General features: G+C 42.5%; 1 protein-coding gene across 14 annotated transcripts in view; it reads right to left on the reverse strand.

The window, feature by feature from the left end:
- FNDC3B (fibronectin type III domain containing 3B) overlaps positions 1-23,158 on the reverse strand; it is a 363,980-nt gene that overhangs the window by 164,331 nt on the left and 176,491 nt on the right. For all 14 annotated transcript variants that reach the window (XR_005584676.1, XM_039488529.1, XM_039488540.1 and 11 more), the window contains 3 exons: positions 22,202-22,278; positions 4,676-4,919; positions 953-1,246 (listed from right to left, as the gene is read on the reverse strand). Coding sequence is in view for 13 of the 14 variants with exons in the window: in XM_039488529.1 (XP_039344463.1) it covers positions 953-1,246; positions 4,676-4,919; positions 22,202-22,278 (615 nt within the window). In the remaining variant the exon portion in view is untranslated. The remainder of the gene's footprint in view (positions 1-952; positions 1,247-4,675; positions 4,920-22,201; positions 22,279-23,158) is intronic.

Genomic DNA, 23,158 nt, shown 5'->3' on the forward strand with positions numbered 1-23,158 from the left:
CTGTTTTTTTACACGTGAAATTAAAATACATGTAAATAAGGAACAATTCTCCTTCAAACAATAGTTTCACTGAAAACTCTCAGTCTGTTTAAGCTTATCAAAAAGAAGATTAAGAGGTGGCTTGATTATAGTGTATAAGCACCTTCACATGGAGAAAACACCAGATACTAAAAAGCTCTTTAATCTAGTGGAGACAGACATAAGAACCAATGGCTGGAAGCAGAAGCCAGGCAAACCCAAATTAAAAATAAGGCACAAATGAGGGTGATTAACTAATGGAACAAACTATCCGGGAAATGGTGGATTCTCCATCTCAAGACTGGATGCCGTTGTTTAGACAAAAGTTACTGGGCTAGACACAGGAATAACTGGGAGAAATTTAATTGCCTATGGTATACAGGAAGTCAGACTAGATGATCTAATGGTCCCTTCTAGCTTTAAACTCTATGAATAGTAAGATTCCAGAAATGGATCAAGAAACCATTCTTGATTGATGGTACTCCTGGATTGATTAGGCTTAGTCATTTGGGTATTTAAATTTGCCAAGATTAAACATTTTTATCCTAGAATCTCTTTCAAATCAACCATTTTGGTTCTCACCATACTCCCCATGAGGCATATTTCAAGCAGGAACATTTCTAAATTGTCCAATAAGTCACTTAAATCTAATACATTTACATACTGAGATGCAATGTAGGGACACAAAGGGCAGAGTTGGTTTACAATTCAGAGGTGCTTTAAGGACTCACGCGAAGTGCAAAGTCATTCAGAACCAGAAAATTACCCAGATCACATGCTGCAAAAAGATGTTTTTAAGAATGGGGTTATTAGTGGGAGCTACTCATGAAAGACAGGAGGGAGATGGTTTCCTCTTAAGTGCAAGTTTTTGCAAGCCTGAGAAGTGTAATAAAGAGGAATTTAAAAACATAAAAATAATAATCTTTCAGATTACCATGTGGGTCTTGCTCGTTAGACTTTGGGCTGCTTCTTGCTCTGCGCTCTAGTTTTTTTACTCCTGGTGCTCCCCCCGCACCTCCGCCTCCACTGCTTGCTCCATTGTGACTCTTCGTATAACCATTGTACACACTTGTGCAGTTGCCTAGGTGGCTTTTATAAATGGATGAAGGAGGGCTGTTAAGGCGGTTCTGGCGATCAATCTGTCTGTCTTTGAGTTTTTTGTGCTGTGGTTTGCTGTACTGATCTTCCCTGGTAATGTAGCTGGACATTCCATATAGTGGTATAATTTCTGAAATAACAAGAATTTATCCACATTAACTTAAAGCTAAAATCATCATTATTTAGAAACAGAATCACATCCTGACCTAGATCTCATCAACCCCCTACCCATCTCTAAATAAAGCTATGAAAAACTTGTCTAAGATGGATTTTCACAGCAAACCTGAGATTCAGCCGGGTTACTTGCAAGATTGGCAAACCTGTTGCATAAACCCAGCCCACATATTATTTCAGGTTTCATGACATAATGTGATTAGCATGGGAAATCAAATAAATGTAGAAGTTTTGGCTGAGTTTTGATCTGAGTCTTTGTGCTTCTTACTGGACCTCGCAGCAAAACCCAGGAAGAGCTAAAACCCAGGCAGACTGAAATTGAAGAAAAGGTTCCACACAAATTAACAGCAACCAAACCTACAAGGTTTGCACAGCCCTAGTGTCACCAAAATGTGTTGCCGTGCAGAGGGTTCAAGGACAATTATTGGCTGTGTCCCTCCAGGTTTTCTAGGACAGCCAGACTTTGCAATATTCTCTACCACCACCCACAATGGCTGATGCATGTAGCTGCAACAAGTGAAGGTACACCATTATGTGGGAGCTGAGATGAACAAATGGGACCATGAGGGAGGAAATCTTAAAAAGAAAAGTATCATTAAACGTTATTTTCTAATGTTAAAATACATAAAGTTTCAAATAACTTTAATATGAACTTCCATGAATGGCTGTGTGAAATTTAGTAACTTGGGTTTGCAGGAAATTATGCAAACATTTTTTCATTTTTCCCTGACAAGGGTTCATTACCTTTGGACTGTGCTTTGAGCTTGGAGTGCGAACAAATTCAAGTTCAGAGCAAAATGAAAATACACTTTTGCTTTATTCCAATACAAAATGCCGAAGAGACCCAAGTTTCATTAAAGCTCAGTCTAGATTAATTCAATAATCATCCTAGTTTGCAAACTGAGCCAGCATTTTGGTTTCCAAAGCAAACATTCTGCCCAGCTCTAGTGTTAATCCTTTGTTTTTGAAGTGGAGTTTGCCATACAGACTATAAGGCCTGGTCTACACAGGGGGGAGGAGGGGAATCAATCTAAGATACGTGACTTCAGCTACGAGAATAGCGTCGCTGAAGTCGACATATCTTAGATTGACTTACCTCCCATCCTCATGGCGTGGGATCGACGGCCGCAGCTCCCCCATCGACTCCGCTTCCGCCTCTCACCCTGGTGGAGTTCCGGAGTCGAAGGCAGAGCGTTCGGGTATCGATTTATCGCGTCTACACGAGACACGATAAATCGATCCCTGATAGATAGATCGCTACCCACCGAACCAGCGGGTAGTCTGGACATACCCTAATAAGAACTTGTTGAATTGCTCCAGTTGCTTGGTTCTTTTACTTCCTTTCTTTTAGAAGTGTCTTGTCATTTATTTTTCCTCATCTAGTAACATGATCACATTAAAGTGCTTGCATAAAGTAGCTTTCTATATATAGTATTCCAAGAATGTGGTACACTAAATGCAGTCTATGTTGGAGGGTTGGAAGACGGAGCTGATAAGGAAGAATTTACAAGCAGTGCTTTTCAGAAAAGAAAATCAAATTTAATTGACGTTTTGGTTAGTGTATAATCCATTTTGCCTTGAAACATGTTGGGGACAGTGAATTAATATTCATTAATAGAAGAGATCATTCAGGTAATAATCAGAGTTTAGATTCTTTAGTATTGCAAACATACATGACACCACTCCAACAAAACAGGCATCTACACTATTTTTGTACGCTGTGAATTTGTACAACTGACTGGTAACCCCAGGTTACAGAAATATTTACCACCTACAGAACTAGCAGCTGGTAGTCCAAATGTCTACCTAATGTACTGAAGCTTTTGTATTAGCTTCCCTATTAAGCAAAACAGGTGTATTAGAGATAAGCAACTTGTGCCTTTGTAAAAGGGAACAGTAAAGTTCCTATCCTATCTGATTGGATATTATCCTACTGATATATCATGCCTAGAAACTGTGGCAGTATCATTTAGCTTTAAAAAAAAGTCCTGACTTTTCTTAAAAAACAATGTACATAAAACTAGAGTTGGTCAGTTCAACATTAATCTGCATCTGCCTGAGCTACTGCAGTGCCTCATGTTTCTACTGAAAATGCTAAAGTGAAACAGTGACTTTTCAGTTGTAAATAATTGTAATTTTTTACAGGATAGAAATGCCACAATTTTTATTAGCTCTCTGTGAAACATACACAAGTCAAGGTATGTGAGATCTTGAGTTACTTGGAAAATTTGTTCCTTATGTTTTTGGCTATGATATTGTTTCTGATGAGGAAATGACATCTAAAAGACAGAGTGCAGAGTTATTCTTTTGTCTAATCAAATTCAGGATTATAATACTCCATTCTTGGTAAGAAAATTAAATATATTAATCAACATAAAATTGAGAGGGGGAAAATAAGCCAGACAGATACCCATGTCTATAGTTCTCAAAGCCAAAATTCACTCTGATGATTCAGCTGATTTACAGTTTCACAGTGTTGTTTAGAAAAATTCTATGAATTCTGTGAAATTCCATAATTTGGCAGTAAAATAAAAAATGTGACTCTACAAACAGAAACTTGCCATGTTAAGCAATTCAAGTCGTTTTGCTGATGTAGGTACAGTAACTTCATTTCTTTTTGGTTAACGTAGTTTTAGACCACACAGACTATCTCAAGGGTGGAACAGACATAATAATGCATAGTGCAGACAGAAATAAATTGTGCTTTCACTCCTTTCACTTGAATTATTTACTTAATCTGTGATGATTAGGGCTGTCATGTTACCCTTGGGGACCAGATAGTGCTTTTTAAATGACCTATTGCACATTATTAAGAAGCAGATTAACCAGAAAATCCCTTTTTGTTATTTCTGAGATGTCCACTGCAGCTCTAGCATGACAAGGGGTCAGGAAGGTGTATCATCTTCATCCATTAGTGCCGAGAGGAAGTCTTCTATTAGCTTTTGACAATGATTGCCATAAGACTTGTCAAAACTAATCCCCCTTTCCTATGCCCCTCTGCCTCCATTCCCAAACAAGGGTTGGCAAAATCTGAATACAGGACAAAAAACGCTATGTCACAGTGCTGCATGATGATACAAAAGCTTGACTCTCAGAAGCACTTTGAATCATAGGATGGAGTACTTTTTTGCCCTTATAACAAAACTGAGTTGGGAATTAGGTTTGCATCCTGCACCCTATGTTTTCAGGATGTGATGTTCTTGAGTTCTTTCAGACTGGGTGCATCCACTCCCCAATACCTTGTCCATTCTGTAGATTAAAGGAAGGAGTCCAGTTCATGTGGGGGAAAACACTGACCCAACAGTTCATCTGCAAATCTCCACTTTCCCAGCACTGCAAATATGTTGGATACATATCTAAAACATAATGATTTCTTTCTGCTCACCTTGTTCTCCATATATTGTAGGGGGAAGATGATGCTGTGGGAAAAATTGGGGTGGCATGTCTCCAGGGCCGGTGACAGGAGGGTAGAAAGCCGTATGAGAATTGTGAATGAAATGGGGGTGGTGTGTCAGATAGGGAGGTAAATGGTGGGTTGGCGAGATGGCAGAGGGATAGCTGGGAGGATAACACTCTGGAGACTGGGGTGTAACCACCACCCTGCGAACGCCCGTGTTGTCTTCTATCACCTGAAAAGGGAAGCAGGGAAATTAATACATCATGTATCGTTTGAAATATCATTTTGAAAAATAACATTGTTTATCTAAATGAGCTCTCCTTGGCTAGGATCATAACACACGTTTCTACAGTTACGATCAGCACAAGCAATCTTAGTGGTACTGTGGTTTCTAGTGGAGACTCAGTTAGCCACGCCAATTAATTAATAAACCTATTGCAGTTAGTTAGATCTGCAGGGGCAGTAGGAGAGAAAATAAATACAGTATACACTTGTTTACAGCAACACCTTGTAAGAGCCACCACCGGTTACAGACAACATTTCCCCACTGCGAATCATCCACTCGGTAACAGCAACATAGCCGCCTCATAAGAGCATCATTTGTGATGCTGGAACGTCACATCAAGGGGCACAGATGGGAGGAATGCAAGGGCATTGCCCTCCCCAAACTGCACTTTTCAGCACAGCTCCAGGGCGCACAGCCCTGTCCTCTTGGCCTGCCTGCCCAAGAAAAGCAGACAGGGCCACACTCAAAGGCTGGAGGCAGCAGGAGGCCCTGTCCAGCCAGGGACCCGTACTCATGGGGTGCATTTTTCCACTCCCCTCCCGACCCTGGCCCATCAGTGCAGCTCCAGGGCACGCAGCCCCATCCACTTGCCCTGCCTCACACAGCCTGTGTGGAGAGATGTTTACTGGGGAGCTTCGGGGGAGGGTCTGTAAGAAAGGGATTTTTTTGGGGGTGGGGAGCTCTGGGGAGCAGCAGAGGCACAGCTGGAGGGTTTCCCTCCTTGCTTTTCTCAGCGTTTGGCTTACAGGTGGCCGGGACTGAGGGGTTTGCTATTTTGCAGTGGGGAGTATCGGGGACCCCCTGCCCACACACTGAGCTGTCCCCTCCATCTCAGTTGCTGGTGGCAGGGTGTGGGTGTGCTGTTTTACAGTGGGGGGTTGGGGGACCTCCCTCCCCAGAGCACTGACCTGTCCTCTTCTCCCCTTCTGTCTCCATTAGGAACCACCCCTGCCTCCACTGCAGGCTGCACATGGTGCCCTATCCATCCATCCATCCCTCCCTTGCCAGCTGCCAGCAGGAGCATCCACAGCCTATCCCCGGCAGCCAGGCTCACTCAGTCATTTTGCTAATTGGGGGCCCTCCTGCCACACCTAGGGTTCCGCTGACCCATTCCCCAAACTTGGGTTCCCCCACCCCCAATGTGGCTGCCCCCCCTCCCCCACTTCCAAAACACTCAACTCTTCATATGCCTTTGGGCAGATGACACTCCCATAACAGCAACAGCCGTCAAGGAGCAACATAGCAAAAGGGCACCGATACGTTGCTACTAATGAGTGTCTACTGTTTCTGTATGTAGAGCACAGAACAATTCAGACATTACCAGAAAGTAACAAAATAAGAATGTTTTCATTAAGGGGCAAGTTTTACCTTACGTGAGTTATATCACTGATGTCAGGAGAGAGAACAAGTATTCATCTACACAGGGAAATTGACTTGCATACCTACAGCAGTCCTATAGCTACCTATACCTGTAGCATTCTGCTACAGCTTTTCTGGAATAGCTCCCAATATGGACACTAGTCCAGAAGAAAAGTGACTTTACTGCGGAATAATTACTCCATTCACAAAGTGGAGAAATTATTCCACAACAGACTGTCCACGCGGTGGGCTCTGCTGAAACAGCTATTGCGGAATAGCTGATTTCAATACACAGCCAGGCCAGCCAACTTTCCCTAGTAGACAAGCTTCTAGATGTGCATGATTTGGCCTTAAGTATCTTGGACAAAACATGGGGCAATGTGTGTTATTAGAGGGGCAAAAAGTTTTAGCATAAATAATTTCAGTTGTTTATCATTTTTTCACTTGGTTTTACTTTTGGACTGAAATATGGCATGCTTTTTCTCAGATTTGGAGACCATATTTTTTTTCTTATTTAAGCCAAAAGAGTCTGCGATTTTTGGGAACAAAGACTGACAAAAATCCATCATCATTTGGGGGAAAAAAATGTTTTAACCTTTTATTTATTTTCTGAACAGCACTAGACCTTCAGGGGTATGTGACAAACTTGAACAGGAAGATTGTCCCAGGTCATAGATCTGTTTGTTGGTGGTCTGGTGAAAATTGGTTGTGATTTGTCAGAGGTATAGGGATTATAAAATGTACTTTGCTCAAGTATACTGAGTTTAATACAGCCAGGTAACAGCAGCTAATTATTATGTACTATTTGCAGTATTACACTTCCTAGCAGCTCCAGTCATGGACGGACAAGACCCCTGTTGTGTTAGGCACTGGACAAAGACAGAACAAAGAGACAGCTTCCGCCCCAAAGAGCTTACAATCTAAGTATAGACAGATCGTTGTCTCACAACTAAAGCTGCCTAGCAGTTCCCAAGTTATCAAATGACGGCAAAGGAAAGTTTCAAGGAAGGTTTTGAAGGAGGAGTTAGTTTTGCGGATGAACTTACTGGGAACATTTGTGAGGAGTGCTTCCTACATCCCAGCATGTGAAGGTGCATATGGAGGGAGACACGGCAAGTTCTGAACTGAGCAATGGAGACGGGTGACAAAGAGAACTTTCTGTACAATAAATCAGTCTCAAGGTTCTGCCACCTGCCACACAGTTAAAGGAAGGATGTAGGGAAGAAGCCAGGGCTGCTGACCCATTGACTATCCATACAGTACACAATGTCCTGGTGGTACTACTATTTGTACCCATGTGTTCTTATCACAGTTCATTCAGGATAGACTCATTCAGGTTCACACTGTTCACATGAGAGAGATTATTAATCGTACAAATACCTACAGGAGACACCCCACCTTTAAATGAAATTTTTACGGAGGAAAAATTAAGAGTCAAAAGCATGGGTGTGAATTTGAGTTTCTTATGTATTACTAAGCCCTGGTCTACACTATGAGTTTAGGTCGAATTTAGCAGCGTTAGATCAATTTAACCCTGCACCCATCCACACGATGAAGCCCTTTTTTTCAACTTAAAGGGCTGTTAAAATCGATTTCAGTACTCCTCCCCCAACGAGGGGATTAGCGCTGAAATCGACCTTGTTGGGTCGAATTTGGGGGTAGTGTGGTCGCAATTCAATGGTATTGGCCTCCGGGAGCTATCCCAGAGTGCTCCATTGTGACTGCTCTGGACAGCACTCTCAACTCCGATGCACTGGCCAGGTAGACAGGAAAAGGCCCGCGAACTTTTGAATCTCATTTCCAGTTTGGCCAGCCTGGCGTGCTTTTAAATGTCCAAATGCACATTCTACCACCATTCTGCACTTGCTCAGCCTATAGTTGAACAGCTCCTGACTACTGTCCAGGCTGCCTGTGTACGGCTTCATGAGTAATGGCATTAAGGGGTAGGCTGGGTCTTCAAAGATAACTATAGGCATTTCAACATCCCCAATGGTTATTTTCTGGTCTGGGAAGAAAGTCTCTTGCTGCAGCTTTTGAAATAGACCAGAGATCCTGAACACGCGAGAGTCATGTATCTTTCCCAGCCATCCCACACTGATGTTGGTGAAATGTCCCTTGTGATCCACCAATGCTTGCAGCACCATTGAAAAGTACCCCTTTTGGTTTATGTACTCTCTGGCTTGGTGCTCCGGTGCCAAGATAAGGATATGGGTTCCATCTATCGCCCCACTACTGTTAGGGAATCCCATTGCAGCAAAGCCATCCACTATGACCTGCACATTTCCCAGAGTCACTACCTTTGATATCAATCTCTTTGATTGCATTGGCTACTTGGATCACAGCAGTCCCCACAGTAGATTTGCCCACTCCAAACTGATGTCTGACTGACCGGTAGCTGTCTGGCATTGCAAGTTTCCACAGAGCTATCACCACTCGCTTGAGAACTGTGAGGGCTGCTCTCATCTTGGTGTTCTTGCGCTTCAGGGCAGGGGAAAGCAAGTCACAAAGTTCCATGAAAGTGCCCTTACACATACAAAAGTTTCACAGCCACTGGGAATCGGCCCAGACATGCAACACTATGAGATCCCACCAGTCTGTGCTTGTTTCCCGGGCCCAGAACTGGCGTTCCACGGCATGAACCTGCCCCATTAACACCATGATGTCCACATTGCCGGGGCCTGTACTTTGAGAGAAGTCTGTGTCCATGTCCTCATCACTCATCACCGCGCTGCCATCGTCTCCTCGCCTGGTTTTGCTTTTGCAGGTTCTGGTTCTGCAGGATAATGTGTGTGGTGTTGAGGGTGCTCATAATTGCGGCAGTGATCTGAGCAGGCTCCATGCTTGCCATGCTATGGCATCTGCGCTGAAAAAAGGCGCGAAACGATTGTCTGCTGTTGCTCTGATGGAGGAAGGGGTGACTGATGACATGGCTTACAGGGCTGTCACACAGAATGGCCCCCCTCAAGGACTGAACTCACAACCCTGGGTTGAGCAGACCAATGCTCAAACCACTGAGCTATCCCCCCCCCACTATTAATAGAGGGAACGAGGGAGGGGGGAGCAAATGAATACAAAACAAATCTGGTCTCTTTATTGTTTTGATCCACTCCATCTCTCTTATACATCTTAGACTGGCAGCAGACGATGCAGTACGACTGCTAGCCATCGTCTCCTGGCTGCTCGCCAGAAGACAGTGCAGTACGACTGCTGGCCATCGTTGTCTCCCATTTATGTCCAGGCGCCCCTGGCCAACCTCACCGAGGCCAGCCAGGGGCACACGTCTGCCCAGGCACCCCGACCGACCTCACCAAGGTCGGCTAAAAGAGCACCCAGGAGATGACGACGATGGCTACCTGTCGTAATGCACCATCTGCTGCCAAAAGGCAATGAGCTGCTGCTGTGTTGCAATGTAGTACCATGTCTGGCAGCACCCAGGGGACATACAGAGACGGTGAGCTGAGTTGGCTCCATGCTTGCCGTGGTATGTCGTCTGCACGGGTAACCCAGGAAAAAAGGTGACAAACGATTTATTGCTGTTGCTTTCACGGGGTGGGGTGTGTGTGTGTGTGTGTGTGAGAGACGACATTTACCCAGAACCGCCAGCAACAATGTTTTTGCCCCATCAGGCATTGGGAGCTCAACCCAGAATTCCAATGGGCGGCGGAGACAGAGGGAACTGTGGGATAGCTACCCACAGTGCAATGCTCCAGAAGTCGACGCTAGCCTTGGTACTGTGGACGCACTCCGCCGAGTTAATGGTCTTAAGTGGGGACACATACAATCGACTGTATAAAATCAATTTCTAAAAAATTGACTTCTATAAATTCGACCTAATTTCATAGTGTAGACATACTCTAAGACTACTATAATACCTGGTAGGTGCTACTCTGTATAAATCAGAATACAAAGCATTTAGTTTGATATATCTGGTCATTAACCTTTAGCCCTACAGTGTAGGTCAGCAATTTGAAAACTGTCATTCTTAGATTTCAGAGATTTATAAAACTCCAGACAGATACTGAATGGGACTTCAGGGATTCATTTAGATCATAAGATTACTTTAATTGTTGTAATTTCAGACTGTCAATCTTTTATATTCTGCTCTCTTCAGCTTGCATGACATCCCTTATACACCAGCCACATATCAGTTCTGGACAAGACACTGAAGAGAAATTTGGGTTAGGAGGGGGAAAAGAAAAGTCCAAATGCTCAGATTTTAAAATAAATACTTATGTGTGTAGTGTAAGAGTTTGTAAAGAAATGTAGACTCCACTTATCTCATGTTCCTGACTGGCATTTAAAGCCCCAAAAATTCTAGTATGAGACAGAGCACGTCTTTTCATCATTTGGCTTTAATTAGGCCAAGCCTGAAAGAAGGCTTGGAATGTACCAGGCAAGCAAAGTTAGATTAGATTTTATGTTTTCGAAGAAGGAGATATATAAATAGGTTGACAAATAGACCAAACAGAAAGATTGTGGTGTGTGTATTTGGGTGTAATGACAACTGAAAATTAAACTGTGATCCGTCTTCTAGAAGATGAATCCTGAAAAAAAAAATGCTCAAGGCCCTTTTGAAGACCTTCAGATGAATTTCTGCCACTGGATGGAGCTAAGAGATATCAGCATATTTGAGAGGTCGGGGGATCAACTCGTTTTATAACTGACTGCATCAAGGAGTGAACAGAACACATCTTTCATTTGTTTATTCCCAAATTCATAAATGTTGGCAACTCAATTGTGTCTGCAGCTGTTACAAATCAAACCCATATACACCAATGCTCTGTTTACATGGGCAAAAGGTCCTCTGTGTGGCCAAATGTGGGATTTGCAGGTGCAACATGCACCTGTCAATTTTGCAGGTGCAGGTCAGACGTCTACTTATGACATTATGTCCTTAATAAATAAATGACAACCCTATATATTATATGTCAGAGAGTAGGTAACTAAGCAGAAGTTAACACTTCAGGTGGTTTTGATTTTGTAAAATTCATGTTGGACAGATTTTAGTTTTGCAAAACCATACTTGGATGAAATGGGACCTGGATTTCATCTCCAAACCTGCCAAATAAAAAGGGTTTATTCCCATCTAGTTTTGATCCATTTCTATAAATAGCACAGAGAATGGGGAAAGTTAAATTTTGCTATTTAAAGAAAGTCAGCAAATGTTTTTGTTCATCTATACCTGTTTGCCTGTCTTGCCTTTTAGACTGTACGTTCCTTGGGGCACAGACTGTTTTCTATTATGTGTGTGTTCAGTGCCTACTACAACGGGTCCCAACTCTGACTGTGACCTTTAGGTTCTACTGGAATATAAACAACTTGCTGAAAGATAGTTACCTTTTCCGTAACTGGTGTTCTTCAAGATGCGTTGCTCATGTCTATACCACAATAGGTGTGCATGCTCGCCATGTGCACCAGTGCTGGAAGTTTTTCCCCAAGCAGTACTCGTAGGGGAGCGCCCCTAGTGACCCCTGGAGTGGCGCCTCTATAGCACCGTATAAGGGGCTCTGCATACTCCCTCCACCCTCAATTCCTTCTTGCCAGAGAACTCCGACAGAGGGGAAGGAGGGCGGGATGTGGAATAGACTCAAGCAACACATTTCGAAGAACACCAGTTACGGAAAAGGTAACTGCCTTTTCTTCTTCGAGTAATTTCTCATGTGTATCCCACAATAGGTGATTCCAAGCTATATCTGTTGGAGGTGGGTAGGAGTTCACAAATTATCAGTACGGAGCACAGTCCTGCTGAACCTGGCGTCCTCCCTGGTCTGGGAGACGACCACATAATGTGAGGTGAACTGAAGACCACGTGGCAGCCCTGCAAATGTCCTGTATGGGGACATGGGCTAAAAAGGCAGCCGACGAGGCTTGCGCTCTAGTCGAGCGTGCCCTTACAATCGATGTTGGATGGATTCCCACCAGGTCATGACACGTACGGATGCATGAGGTGATCCAATTGGAGAGCCACTGAATGGAGAGTGGCTGACCCCTCCTGCGTTCGGCCGAGGAGATGAACAGCTGCGAAGACTTCCTGAACAGCTTAGTCCGTTCCAGGTAAAAGGTAAGAGCCCGTTGTGATTTTGCACTCTATATGATTTTATGAAAATATACTAATGAGTTTGAATATAATGTAAGTGAAATATGCTTCATGCAAAAGGTCTCTTGTAAGGTATCATTACAAAACTTATACTCTACTGAGTGTGGTCATCCTATTTGTATAAATGTACCACTCTCGTATCTGAAACTAGAAATATGAAATATAACTCTGAGGGCCTATTGTAATTATGCAAAGTGTGGGCCGTTAATGGTGGTCTGGAATCTTGATGGCTCCCATCAACCAGGACAATTGTCTGCAGATGGCTCTGTTTTACCTGTAAGTCTTCCTGTATACATGTGTGCTGGCAAGTGGGTAATGAAGTCTTAGAGTGACATGGGGCCCATTGGTACCACGGTGCCGGCCATGGAGCCCAGTGCCACTGTACCTGCTGTGGCACCGGTGGAGCAGGCTGTTCAGCCTGACTGGCCTGTCCCATCTATTGACAACTATGAAGGGATGCCGGGTTGGCGTACGATCTGCCACTGTCCCTGGACCGGGAGGAGCAGCGGCACTGGGAACGGTGCTGACCACAAGACCGTGATCTCGACGTGGAAGAACGGTACCACCGGTAGCAGCTGCTCCTTGAGCGGCTCTGGCGGGCGGATCCACGATGGTCAGGTGCCAGAGATCGACACCCGGGATTGCGGGAGCAGTGCTATGCCGTGGCGGAGTCCTGGAGCAAGACAACGAAAGGGAAATGCGTTGATGCCCGTATCATGACAGGTTACAGTTTCCTCTCAGATACGAGGACCTCCAGTGCCATCTATCGTGGTCTCGATGGGGCCCGCTCCTCAAGGTGGAGCGGAGCCTGGAACCCCTGTTAGTTGGAATCCAGCCAGACAACCTGGTGAGGGTTGATAGTGAGCAGTGTGGACTGCGCATGGGACGGTCGCTGAGCAGCGAATGGCATCGGGAACATTCCCTCAACTGCGAATAGAACCAAGCAGAAGGCGACTGCAGAGATCCAAGCTTTGGCTTGCTTCTGGACTGGGGAGCCAATGGTGGTGGTGCCCCTGGTACCGGCAGGGATATAACGTCCCAAGCCACTTGCAGGGCCTCTGGTGTGGAGGGCATCCGGACATCTGGGGAAGCCTGCTCCGAATGGGCTGGGCTATTCTGCTTGACCTGAGTCGGAGGCCTGGTAGAAGGCACTGGTAAAAGGCACTGAGGGCTCACCACGCATTGACGCCGTGGTACCTGGTCCTGACTCGGAGTGGCGCACTGGAGTCGGGGTGAATGCCGACTCCATCAGAATGGCTCGGAGCCGAATGTCCATTTCTTTCTTTGTCCGAGGCTTGAAAGATCTGCAAATCTTCCAGCGATCACTGAGACGGGCTTCTCTCAGACAGCATAAACAGTCTGTGTGCGGGTCACTCACTGGCATCGGCCGCCTACAAGTGTTGCGCGACTTAAAGCCTGGGGCGTGGGACATGCCCCGACTCGGGCGCACTAGACTACACTAACACTAATCTAACTACTTCAACTACAGGTACTACTACGACAAATGAACAAGAGTTCCAGGGGAAAGTTGCAGACAAGCTGGGCAGGGCAGTTCCAATGCACCTTCACTGGTGGCAAGAAGGAACTGAGCGTGGGTGGAGCACGCAACACCCCTTATATTGCACCATGGAGGTGCCACTCCAGGTGTTACTAGGGGTGCTCCCGTACGGGTACTGCTAGGGGAAAAACTTCCGGCACCAGTGCACGTGGCGAACACGCACACCTATTGTGGAATACACATTGATGTCATCATTAAGTCACTGTGACAATGTCAATTCTATCAAATTGTGGTTGTTAATCTATTCTGAAAACATAACTGATCTGTATGCTCATCACTGCTTTTGCCCCCACTAAACTAAATTCAAAGATGTTAATTCTAGCCATAAACTTTCATGTTCTCCTACAGAAAAAAAAATGAGAAAGTAGCTGAAACCTACGTTAAGTACAGATACTGCACAAACTTTTTAAAAGGAATTTAATATACCTCACATATATTGTATTATGTCCATGCAAAGGACTGAATCTTAGTTGTATAGAACTTGTTTTACATCTTCATTCAAAGTATACTTTAACTTACACACCACAAAATAAATGATACTTCAGAAAGCGTAACTGGAACAATAATTGATACACCAACATGGTTAATTTCTGATGCACATCAAGAAGGTGCTGATTGTGCAATACTTTATGATGGGGGTTAAACAGTCTGGTTTTTAATTGTTATTTTGGGCACTTTATAAACCCATTTGCAAATCAGTTCATATATCAATTTTTAGCCAGGAAAAAGTACTGAGTAATGAGCTTGTCTCCAAGAAACTGGGTGCCTTAACATTTTTATTTATTCACTTTGATTTAGCAGAAGTCTTTATCCAAGCTCATGCCAGTCCTGACAATTTCAATGCCAGATTCTTGGCATCCATCACTTAAAAACACTCACTATTACATCTAGACGTCTAGTTTAGCTAGTAGACAGTAGGAATATGCATATTGGCTTCAATGACATAATTAATTATTTCTGAAGCGCTGTAATGATTTCTGTATATGGGGTTGATATTTATGAACTAAGAAGGATTACTCTGCAACATTTACTGTAAGGATATTTGCAACCTGGCAAACCTACCTTACACAGAGAGTTAAGAAAATTAATCTGTTTAGCTTATCAAAGAGAAAGTTAAAAGGTGACTCAATCACAGTGTGTTCGTTCATAAACAGAAGAGTTGTTACTAGAGGACTCTTCAATCTAGCAGGCAAAAACATAAAAGATCCAATGGCTGGAAGCTGAAGCTAGACAATTCAACTGAAAATAAGGTGCACTTTTTTCTTTTTAGTGACGGTAACTAGCTGTTGGAACAACTCATCTAGGGATGTGATATATTTTCCATTACTTGAAATTTTTAAATCAAGACTGGATGTCTTTCTAGAATATACACTTAGCTCCATCAAAAGTTATGGGCTTCATGCAGAAATTACTGGGTGAAAATGTATCGCTTGTATTATTCAGAAGGTCACACTGGATGATTATAATGACCCTCTTTGGGACTTAAAAAACCTGTGAATGTATGCATAATGTGTGTCATATGAGTACAAAAGAATTGCACAAGCATGGAGGGACAAAAATCAGAAAGGTTAGGGCACAAAATAAGTTACAACTCCCAAGGGACATAAAATGCAATAATAAGAGGTTCTATAGATTAATTAGAAATAAGAAAAAGACCAAGGAAAATGTAGGTCTATTACTTAAAAGGGAACAAGAGCAAACAATGGATGACACAGAGAAGGCTGAATTATTTAATGCCTTTTCTGCTTCAGTAAGTTAATTGTGACCAGGTGCTTAACTAAATTAATATTAACAAGGAAGATCTTGGGCCAAAATAAGGAAGTTGTGGAATGCCTCTCATTGAAGATTTTTTAAGAACAGGCTAGGGAAAAACCTGTCAAAGATGATCTAGTTATACTTAATCACACCTCCACGTGGAGGGGTGGGAGGGCGGAGGAGTGTTGGACTACAGGACCTGCTGTGGTCCCTTCCAGCCCTACATTTCTATGATTCTATTTCAATTAGGCATGTGATGATTTTTTTTTAAACTGATATAGCTATATCAGTGTGGACACAGTTATACCAAGCCTATTTCGCTTTCCGAACTGGAAGAAGCTATACCGGTATACAGTAACTTGAGGGGAGAAGTTCCCACAGATGGACACCCAAAAATTGTTAATTTGGCTTGCACACACCATTCCTATGCAATGTTTTGAGACATTACCAATGTCTTAATATGATGACACAAACCAGGTATTTAATGAAGATCCTGCAAATAAAACTATGTACTTTATTGAACCAAATGTCAAAAATACACCCAAAAAGCTACAGATGAGAGGAGAAATGTAGTGTGCAATCTCCTCAACATATATGACATTTACAGTGCAGCTCTTCTTGGATGGAGCAGAAGGTAGGTACATTTCTTTGCGAGGATTGGAAGGGGCATGTTGGGGGAAGACAATCTGTGTCTGTTAGCACATACTCCCCATATCCCTTCATTCCCTCCTCTCAAGAGGAACGTTACAGAAAGGTCCTGACATGGATAATCTTGGGTTGTGCCTCTCCATCTCACACTGGCCTGAAGACTGATTCATATTAATGATGCTTCTCTGTGTTTATACGAAACCTGTGTATGAACTGAATTTGCCAACTTGTGTGTGTCAACAGTGTGTCCTTGTTGCCAAGAGTGCTGATGGCATATTGGGCTGTATGAGTAGGAGCATTGCCAGCAGATTGAGGGAAGATTATTCCCCTCTATTCGGCACAGATGAGGCTACGTCTGGAGTATTGTGTCCAGTTTTCGACAGAAAGGATGTGGAGAAATTGGAGCGAGTCCAGCAGAGGACAACGAAAATGATTAGGGGTCTGGAGCACATGACTTATGAGGGGAGGCTGAAGGAACATGGCTTATTTAGTCTGCAGAACAGAAGAATAAGGGGGGATTTGATAGCAGCCTTCAACTACCTGAAGGGGGATTCCAAAGAGGATGGAGCTTGGCTGTTCTCAGTGATGGCAGATGACAAAACAAGGAGCAATGGTCTCAAGTTGCAGTAGAGGAGATTTAGGTTGGATATTAGGAAAAACTATTTCATTAGGCAGGTGGTGAAGCCCTGGAATAGGTTACCTAGGGAGGTGGTGGAATCTCCATCCTTAGAAGTTTTAAAGGCCTGGCTTGACAAAGCCATGGGTGGGATGATTTGGTTGGGGTTGTTCCTGCTTTGATCTGGTGGTTGGACTAGATGACCCCCTGAGGTCTCTTCCAACCCTAATTTCTATGATTCTGTGTGTGTGTGTGTGTGTGTGTGTGTGTGTGTGTGTGTGTGTGTGTGTGTGTGTGTGTGTGTGTGTGTGTGTGTGTGTGTGTGTGTGTGTGTGTGTGTGTGTGTGTTTCTTGAAGACTACAAAGACATAACAAAGCCATAAAAATATTCTAGACGATTAACAGATTCCAGCAGCTACATTAACTGTGAGCAACTCTTTCCACTTGAATTAAAAGTGACATAATTTATTACATCTTCTGCCAACTGGTTCAAGAAATATTAACACCATTGTATTTAAACTAGCAAAGACAGGAAATTTCAGGCAACTGACCATGGCTCTGATTCAGGAAAGGATCCCTATTCTGGAAAGCACTTAAGCACATGCTATGCTATCAGTCCCATCTGATCCCTGCTATAAGGGATTATTTAAGTTTAAGTTTGTGAAGTTAATTAAAACGCCCATATCAGTTGCTGCTGTCTATGATAGGCTCTCAAAGGGAAGGACACATACACACAAAATTAAAAACGTGCAATCCATAAAAATTAGCAGCACATCAGCAAAGTAACTTGATTATAATTATCTCAACCCTTTAATACAGAGTCAAACATAATCTTATCCTACTCTAATGCTTCTTTTTCTATCCCTCTTGTTGCTTTACTGCCTCAATCAGAATTGCATATATTTCTTTGCATCTTTTATGAATTAAATTTAACACAAACTACAGTACACTTAGTCTGAATATCAGGTTCTATGGAGGGACCAGCTTGTCAGTCATTGCTGACCTCCTTAGGATATGTATGTGGAGAAAGCAGAAAGTTGTGAAGAAACTGGGTAAGGATTAATAAAGCAGGAGGCTGAAACAGAGACATGATAGGGATGAGCTACACACCCACACACACACACATATAAAAGGGGAAGATAGCACTTACTGTGAGAAAAATAATAATGTGTGCACTTCAACAGTGTTTTTCATCTTTAGATCCTGAAGTGCTTTACCAAGGTGGATAAATGTCATTGTAATATTACAGAGGGGGGTAATGGAGGCAGTGTGTCACACAGCAAGCATCAGTGGAAACCAGGAGTAGAACCTACATCCCCTGACTTCCATTACCCAACAGCTTCCCCATCACAAAGAAGTTGGCTAGCTGAGAAGAAAAGGAACCTGGTTGATGTCCTATAGTACAAAGTGACTGGCTGTACTGTGCCTTGCTAAAAAACAACCACCACCAAACATGGGTGATGAGAGCTGTTGGTGCATGTTTCCTTCCATTATTTTCCTCGATTTCTTCCTCCCCCGCTTAAGACCTTACACTGTGAAACATTCTCTTGACTTTTATAACAGAGACAAACCCCTCTTCCTAATCAAGACTACTCATGTAGTCCTTGAAGTCTAGAAATAGACTCCAACTGTTTTACTGTTCACTGCCAATAGACTTGGTCTTGCAGGGCACAGAGAGACATCCTGCCAGCTCCCTTTCACTGAACGTTTTTGCAATGCTGCAGAGAGGTAATGAAGCATCATTTTAATCCTGGGTTGCAGTCACTGGATGGCAAATGTAATGTTCAAGGCTAATACACTCAGCTCCAAAAGCTTGGCATAACAAAATGGAAAAAAGTTTTCATGGCTCTCTCTTAATAGAGACGGTTATTTCTCCACAGGGCTATTTGCTTTCTGCCTGAGTCTGAGATGTACACTTTGAGGGCAGACAAAACCATAATAAAATGTATTTTTTATTAACATCTTGGAGTCCCGCTTATTTGCTTTACATCCTTGCCCAGGCTCTGCCAAAGGAGACAGAACACAATTCAAATTATCATGCAATAAACCCTATTAAATACCAACACAACAGAGAAAAGGCAAGAGCGAACAACACACACACAGCTAGTACATCATCAACTAACCAATTTGACTGCTGTGTTCTTTCAACTATTATTTAGCATAAAATCATCTGTAAGGCAAAATATTCATTTTCCACATGACAGAAAGGACATTCTGAGGCTTGTAAAAATTAGTATATAGTTTCCCCTAAAACTTTGCAATATGCATTTCCAGCTGCTTTCTTAGAAAGAAAATATCTTTTAGAAGGTACTTAAAAGGCTTCTTTGGTGTAGATTATTATTGGTGGTCTGCAGAAATGCTTGTGAGTTAAAGAAGTGGCACTGGGTTGAGAAACAAGTACAATTTGTGGATTATTACTGCCAAGGGCAAATTTTGGGAGATACTTCGGTAATATACTGACATTTATCTTGGTAGAGTGTGAACCAAGATGAGAGAAAAGGAGTTTAGTACTAAAAGGGTTTAAAAAGAGGAGAAAACGAATTCAAAGAGAAAATAAGCAAATCTGTTTTTTTTAAATAAAACCATTTAAATTATTATAATCTTGTATTTTTTCCAGTACTGTCCACCAGTGCTCAGAGCAGATTTTATATTTTATTCACTAAATAACAAGATTTTTAAAGGCACAAATGGCAGTTAGGTACCCAATTTCCATTTGGGTCTGAAAATATTCCCCATAGATTTCTGTAAAGTACCTTTCACAATGGCCCAAGGTATTTTTAGAACACTAAAAATGCACTAAGAAAGAAAGAAATTAAATAATATATATATTACTCCAAAAAATAATATAAATACCCACATCTACTCACCCACATCTCCAAACAATGCCCTTCGAAAAATGATGAGTTCTGCAATGTGCCCTAAATATTAACAACTTTAGGCTTTGTTGGACCAAATGAAAAGGACAGGCAAGGTCCGGAGTCAAAACTCCCTCATGGAAAAAACCCTACCTCCAGCTCCTACCCACTGAAAACAAAGGACTGATCCCAACTACAAGACCATCACAATGGAAAAGAGGTGACCTTTCAGGTAGTCAGGTCTCAAATCAGTTACCCCTTTTCATTCCACTTGGAAGCCAATCAGAAGCCAGAGTGGACTACGGAGTATCAGCGTAATGTATTCTCTGTATGACGTTCAGTGGCCAGCAATATTCAGCATAAGCTTCAGCTCATGAATGGCTTTAAGGAGTAGCATCACTTTTATGCATACTCTATGAGATAATCTCAAGGTGACTAGGGTTCAGTTGCATAAAACAAGGTCATTTCTCAGGGTGCAGAAAAGAAAACAAAATCAATGGCTCTTAGCCACAGCTGCTACCTGAACATTCAAGAGCGGCCAGGATTTAATAAGATCCCCTAACGGAGAGCCTGCATGACAAAGAACAGATGCAGTCTCAAAGGTTATGATCTTGCACATGGATTCATATGCACCAACACACTCTCGCCCACGCAGAGGTCAGTACTTATTTAAGCCTTTACAGCAGGGGTGGCCAATCTCTGGCTCCAGAGCCACATACAGCTCTTCAGAGGTTAATATGTGGCTCCATAAACAGGTGCCAACTCTGGGGATGGAGCTACAGGCGCCAACTTTCCAATATGCAACAGGGTGCTCACTGCTCTACCCTGGCTTTGCCCATCCCCCAGCGCCACTCCACTCCTTCCCCCAAAGCCCCCACCCCTTCCCCTGAGTCTGCTGTGCCCTTGCTCCTCCTCCCAGCCCCCCAAGCCTCCTGCATACCACAAAACAGCTGATCGCGGTGTGCAGGAGGCGCAGGGATGGAGGGTTAGGTGCTGCTCGGCAGTGCTGCTGGCAGGTGGGAGACACTGGGGGCAGGGAGGGAGAGAACTGGGTGCGGAGGATGCTGATGTGTTACTGTGGCTCTTTGGCAATGCACATTGGTAAATTCTGGCTCCTTCTCAGGCTCAGGTTGGCAACCCCTGCTTTACAGCATTGGTGCTTGCATCAGAACCTCCATCAAACCTGGTGGCCCCATACAGAATGATTCATAGAGTTCCCTAAAACCCATCTCCAGCACCGCTGGCCCCAGAAGGCCTAAGGAATTGGGAGGAAGCTAGAACTCTGCCATAGAAAAACAGATTGCACTATCTGCTAGGCCATTAGACCAGCCTACAATCAAGTCTTTCATGAGGTCTTTCAAATACATATGGCTATTATAGATTCCATTTAAACTCAACCCACACATTGTTTACTGGAGGAAAAAAAGACAGAATCCAGTCTATTCCTATTAAAAATACAAAAAGATTTGATATTAAAAGAATTACAAATTTTCTTTGGTTATTTAAAATTTCAGATAATTTAAAAATTAAATGTATGTGTACACTTCAGTGGGACTTTTACCTAACAAAGTCCTAGGAGTCATTGCAATAGCCATAGGATCAGGTTTATTGTATCACAACCAGAGTCAGGTTACTTTGTCCAACCTCTTTACTTGAAAACTCATACGAGTTTGCAGAAGACGCAAAGAAAACAGATTTTTAATAATCTTATGTGGATGTCTTATATGGAATAACAATTACTGTTTTTAAGAGACCAGGCAGATTATATCCTAAAAGAGGGCATTTTCCTTAACACATTTGCCTTTTTTTTTTTTTGCCTTTTTCATAAATTAGAAAATAGGAGACAATTCACAGCCTTTTAAAAAACAATATGTGTTGGTTATTCCGCATTATTTCCTGCTGTGATGACAATGAGGAGAAATAGTGCCTTTTGCAGGTAGTATAAATGCACTGGGTTCTTCTCCCCACTTCTCTCTTGGCTCGTACACTACCTAACTGATTAACTGAAACTTGCTGGATAGGAGATATTTTGAGGAGTTTATTCTCTACTCAGTGTGTATGTGTAGCTTTTATTACTAGAATATAGGTAAAGATGGTATTTTACTATTTTGTATATATACACAGTTGTAAAGGGGGAAGAAGAGCATTGCTTTATCTACTGCAGAAATGGTAGTCACCTCTGGGGTGAAAATGCATTATACATTTGCCAGCATAACTACACTTTCCAACAGGAAGTGAAGAACATCCTAGCCAGACTTTTGAGAATCAGGGCTATTGCCCTCATATGCAAATGTACACCTTAAAAATCAAAATTAGATTTCTGTTGCTGAAAAGACATACCTGTGAGATATAACCTGGAGGCACATGTATAGGGGGAATGGATCCATTGGGTGACATCATGGGAACCTCCGCCGGTCCTAGTTGGAAAAAAGAAAAAATGATTTATTTATTTATTTATTTATTTTTAACACAGTGAAGCTCATATAAATTGTGCTGACAAACATTACCAGGTTAGAAACTTGTAACAACTGAAATTGAACAGTTCAAATAACGTTCAGTGTCTGGCTAATTTCTCTTGGGCCAATACACTTGGGCCATTGCCATATCGCTTTAAAAAAATGCTTTTTAAAAAATTATTAAATGAATGTTTGCAGTTATAAAAGAACTAAAAATGCAGCCCTTATGTTGTTATCCACACAGCAAAGAAGATATAGGTAAGCAGTAATGTGAACTCCCCTTCCATAGGCCACAATTCCTATACATCACTAAGCTGAATGAATTTTCCTCTTTTAGAGATCTAAGGAAATTGGGACTGCAGGTTCTAGACAGCTCCCGAGTAAAGCCTCCAATTATACCCAATTTCACATATGTGAAAGAGTCTTTTCAAGAACACACTAGGACCAAACTCTTTATCTCAGCAATTCAGACTAACCTTGGAATGTGACTTATGTAAGCAAGAGGCTTATAGCTTGCACTCAGAAACCCAGCCCCAGATGTACTAGTTCCATTTTGAGGTATCAAATACAACTATAATAAAGTAAGTGCCATAAGTATTAGATTATTACAAACTGAGCCATACAACTAAAAAGTAGCTAGGTAAAATGGAAAATAGAAATTGTTCACTCAATAATTTAAAGCAACATTTAAATAGCAGCAGTTAATATTAGGAAATGCAATTAATAGAGATGCAGAGCTGTCAACAACAGCAGATGTTGTCTCGATAGTAAAGTGCCAACCAAATCTCAAGGGATTTTTTACTGGATTGTTTTGAAAAAGTAAGACGCTATCTAAGTAAAT

The sequence above is a fragment of the Mauremys reevesii genome, linkage group 9 (genome assembly GCF_016161935.1).
Source record: "Mauremys reevesii isolate NIE-2019 linkage group 9, ASM1616193v1, whole genome shotgun sequence".
NCBI lineage: Eukaryota > Metazoa > Chordata > Testudines > Geoemydidae > Mauremys > Mauremys reevesii.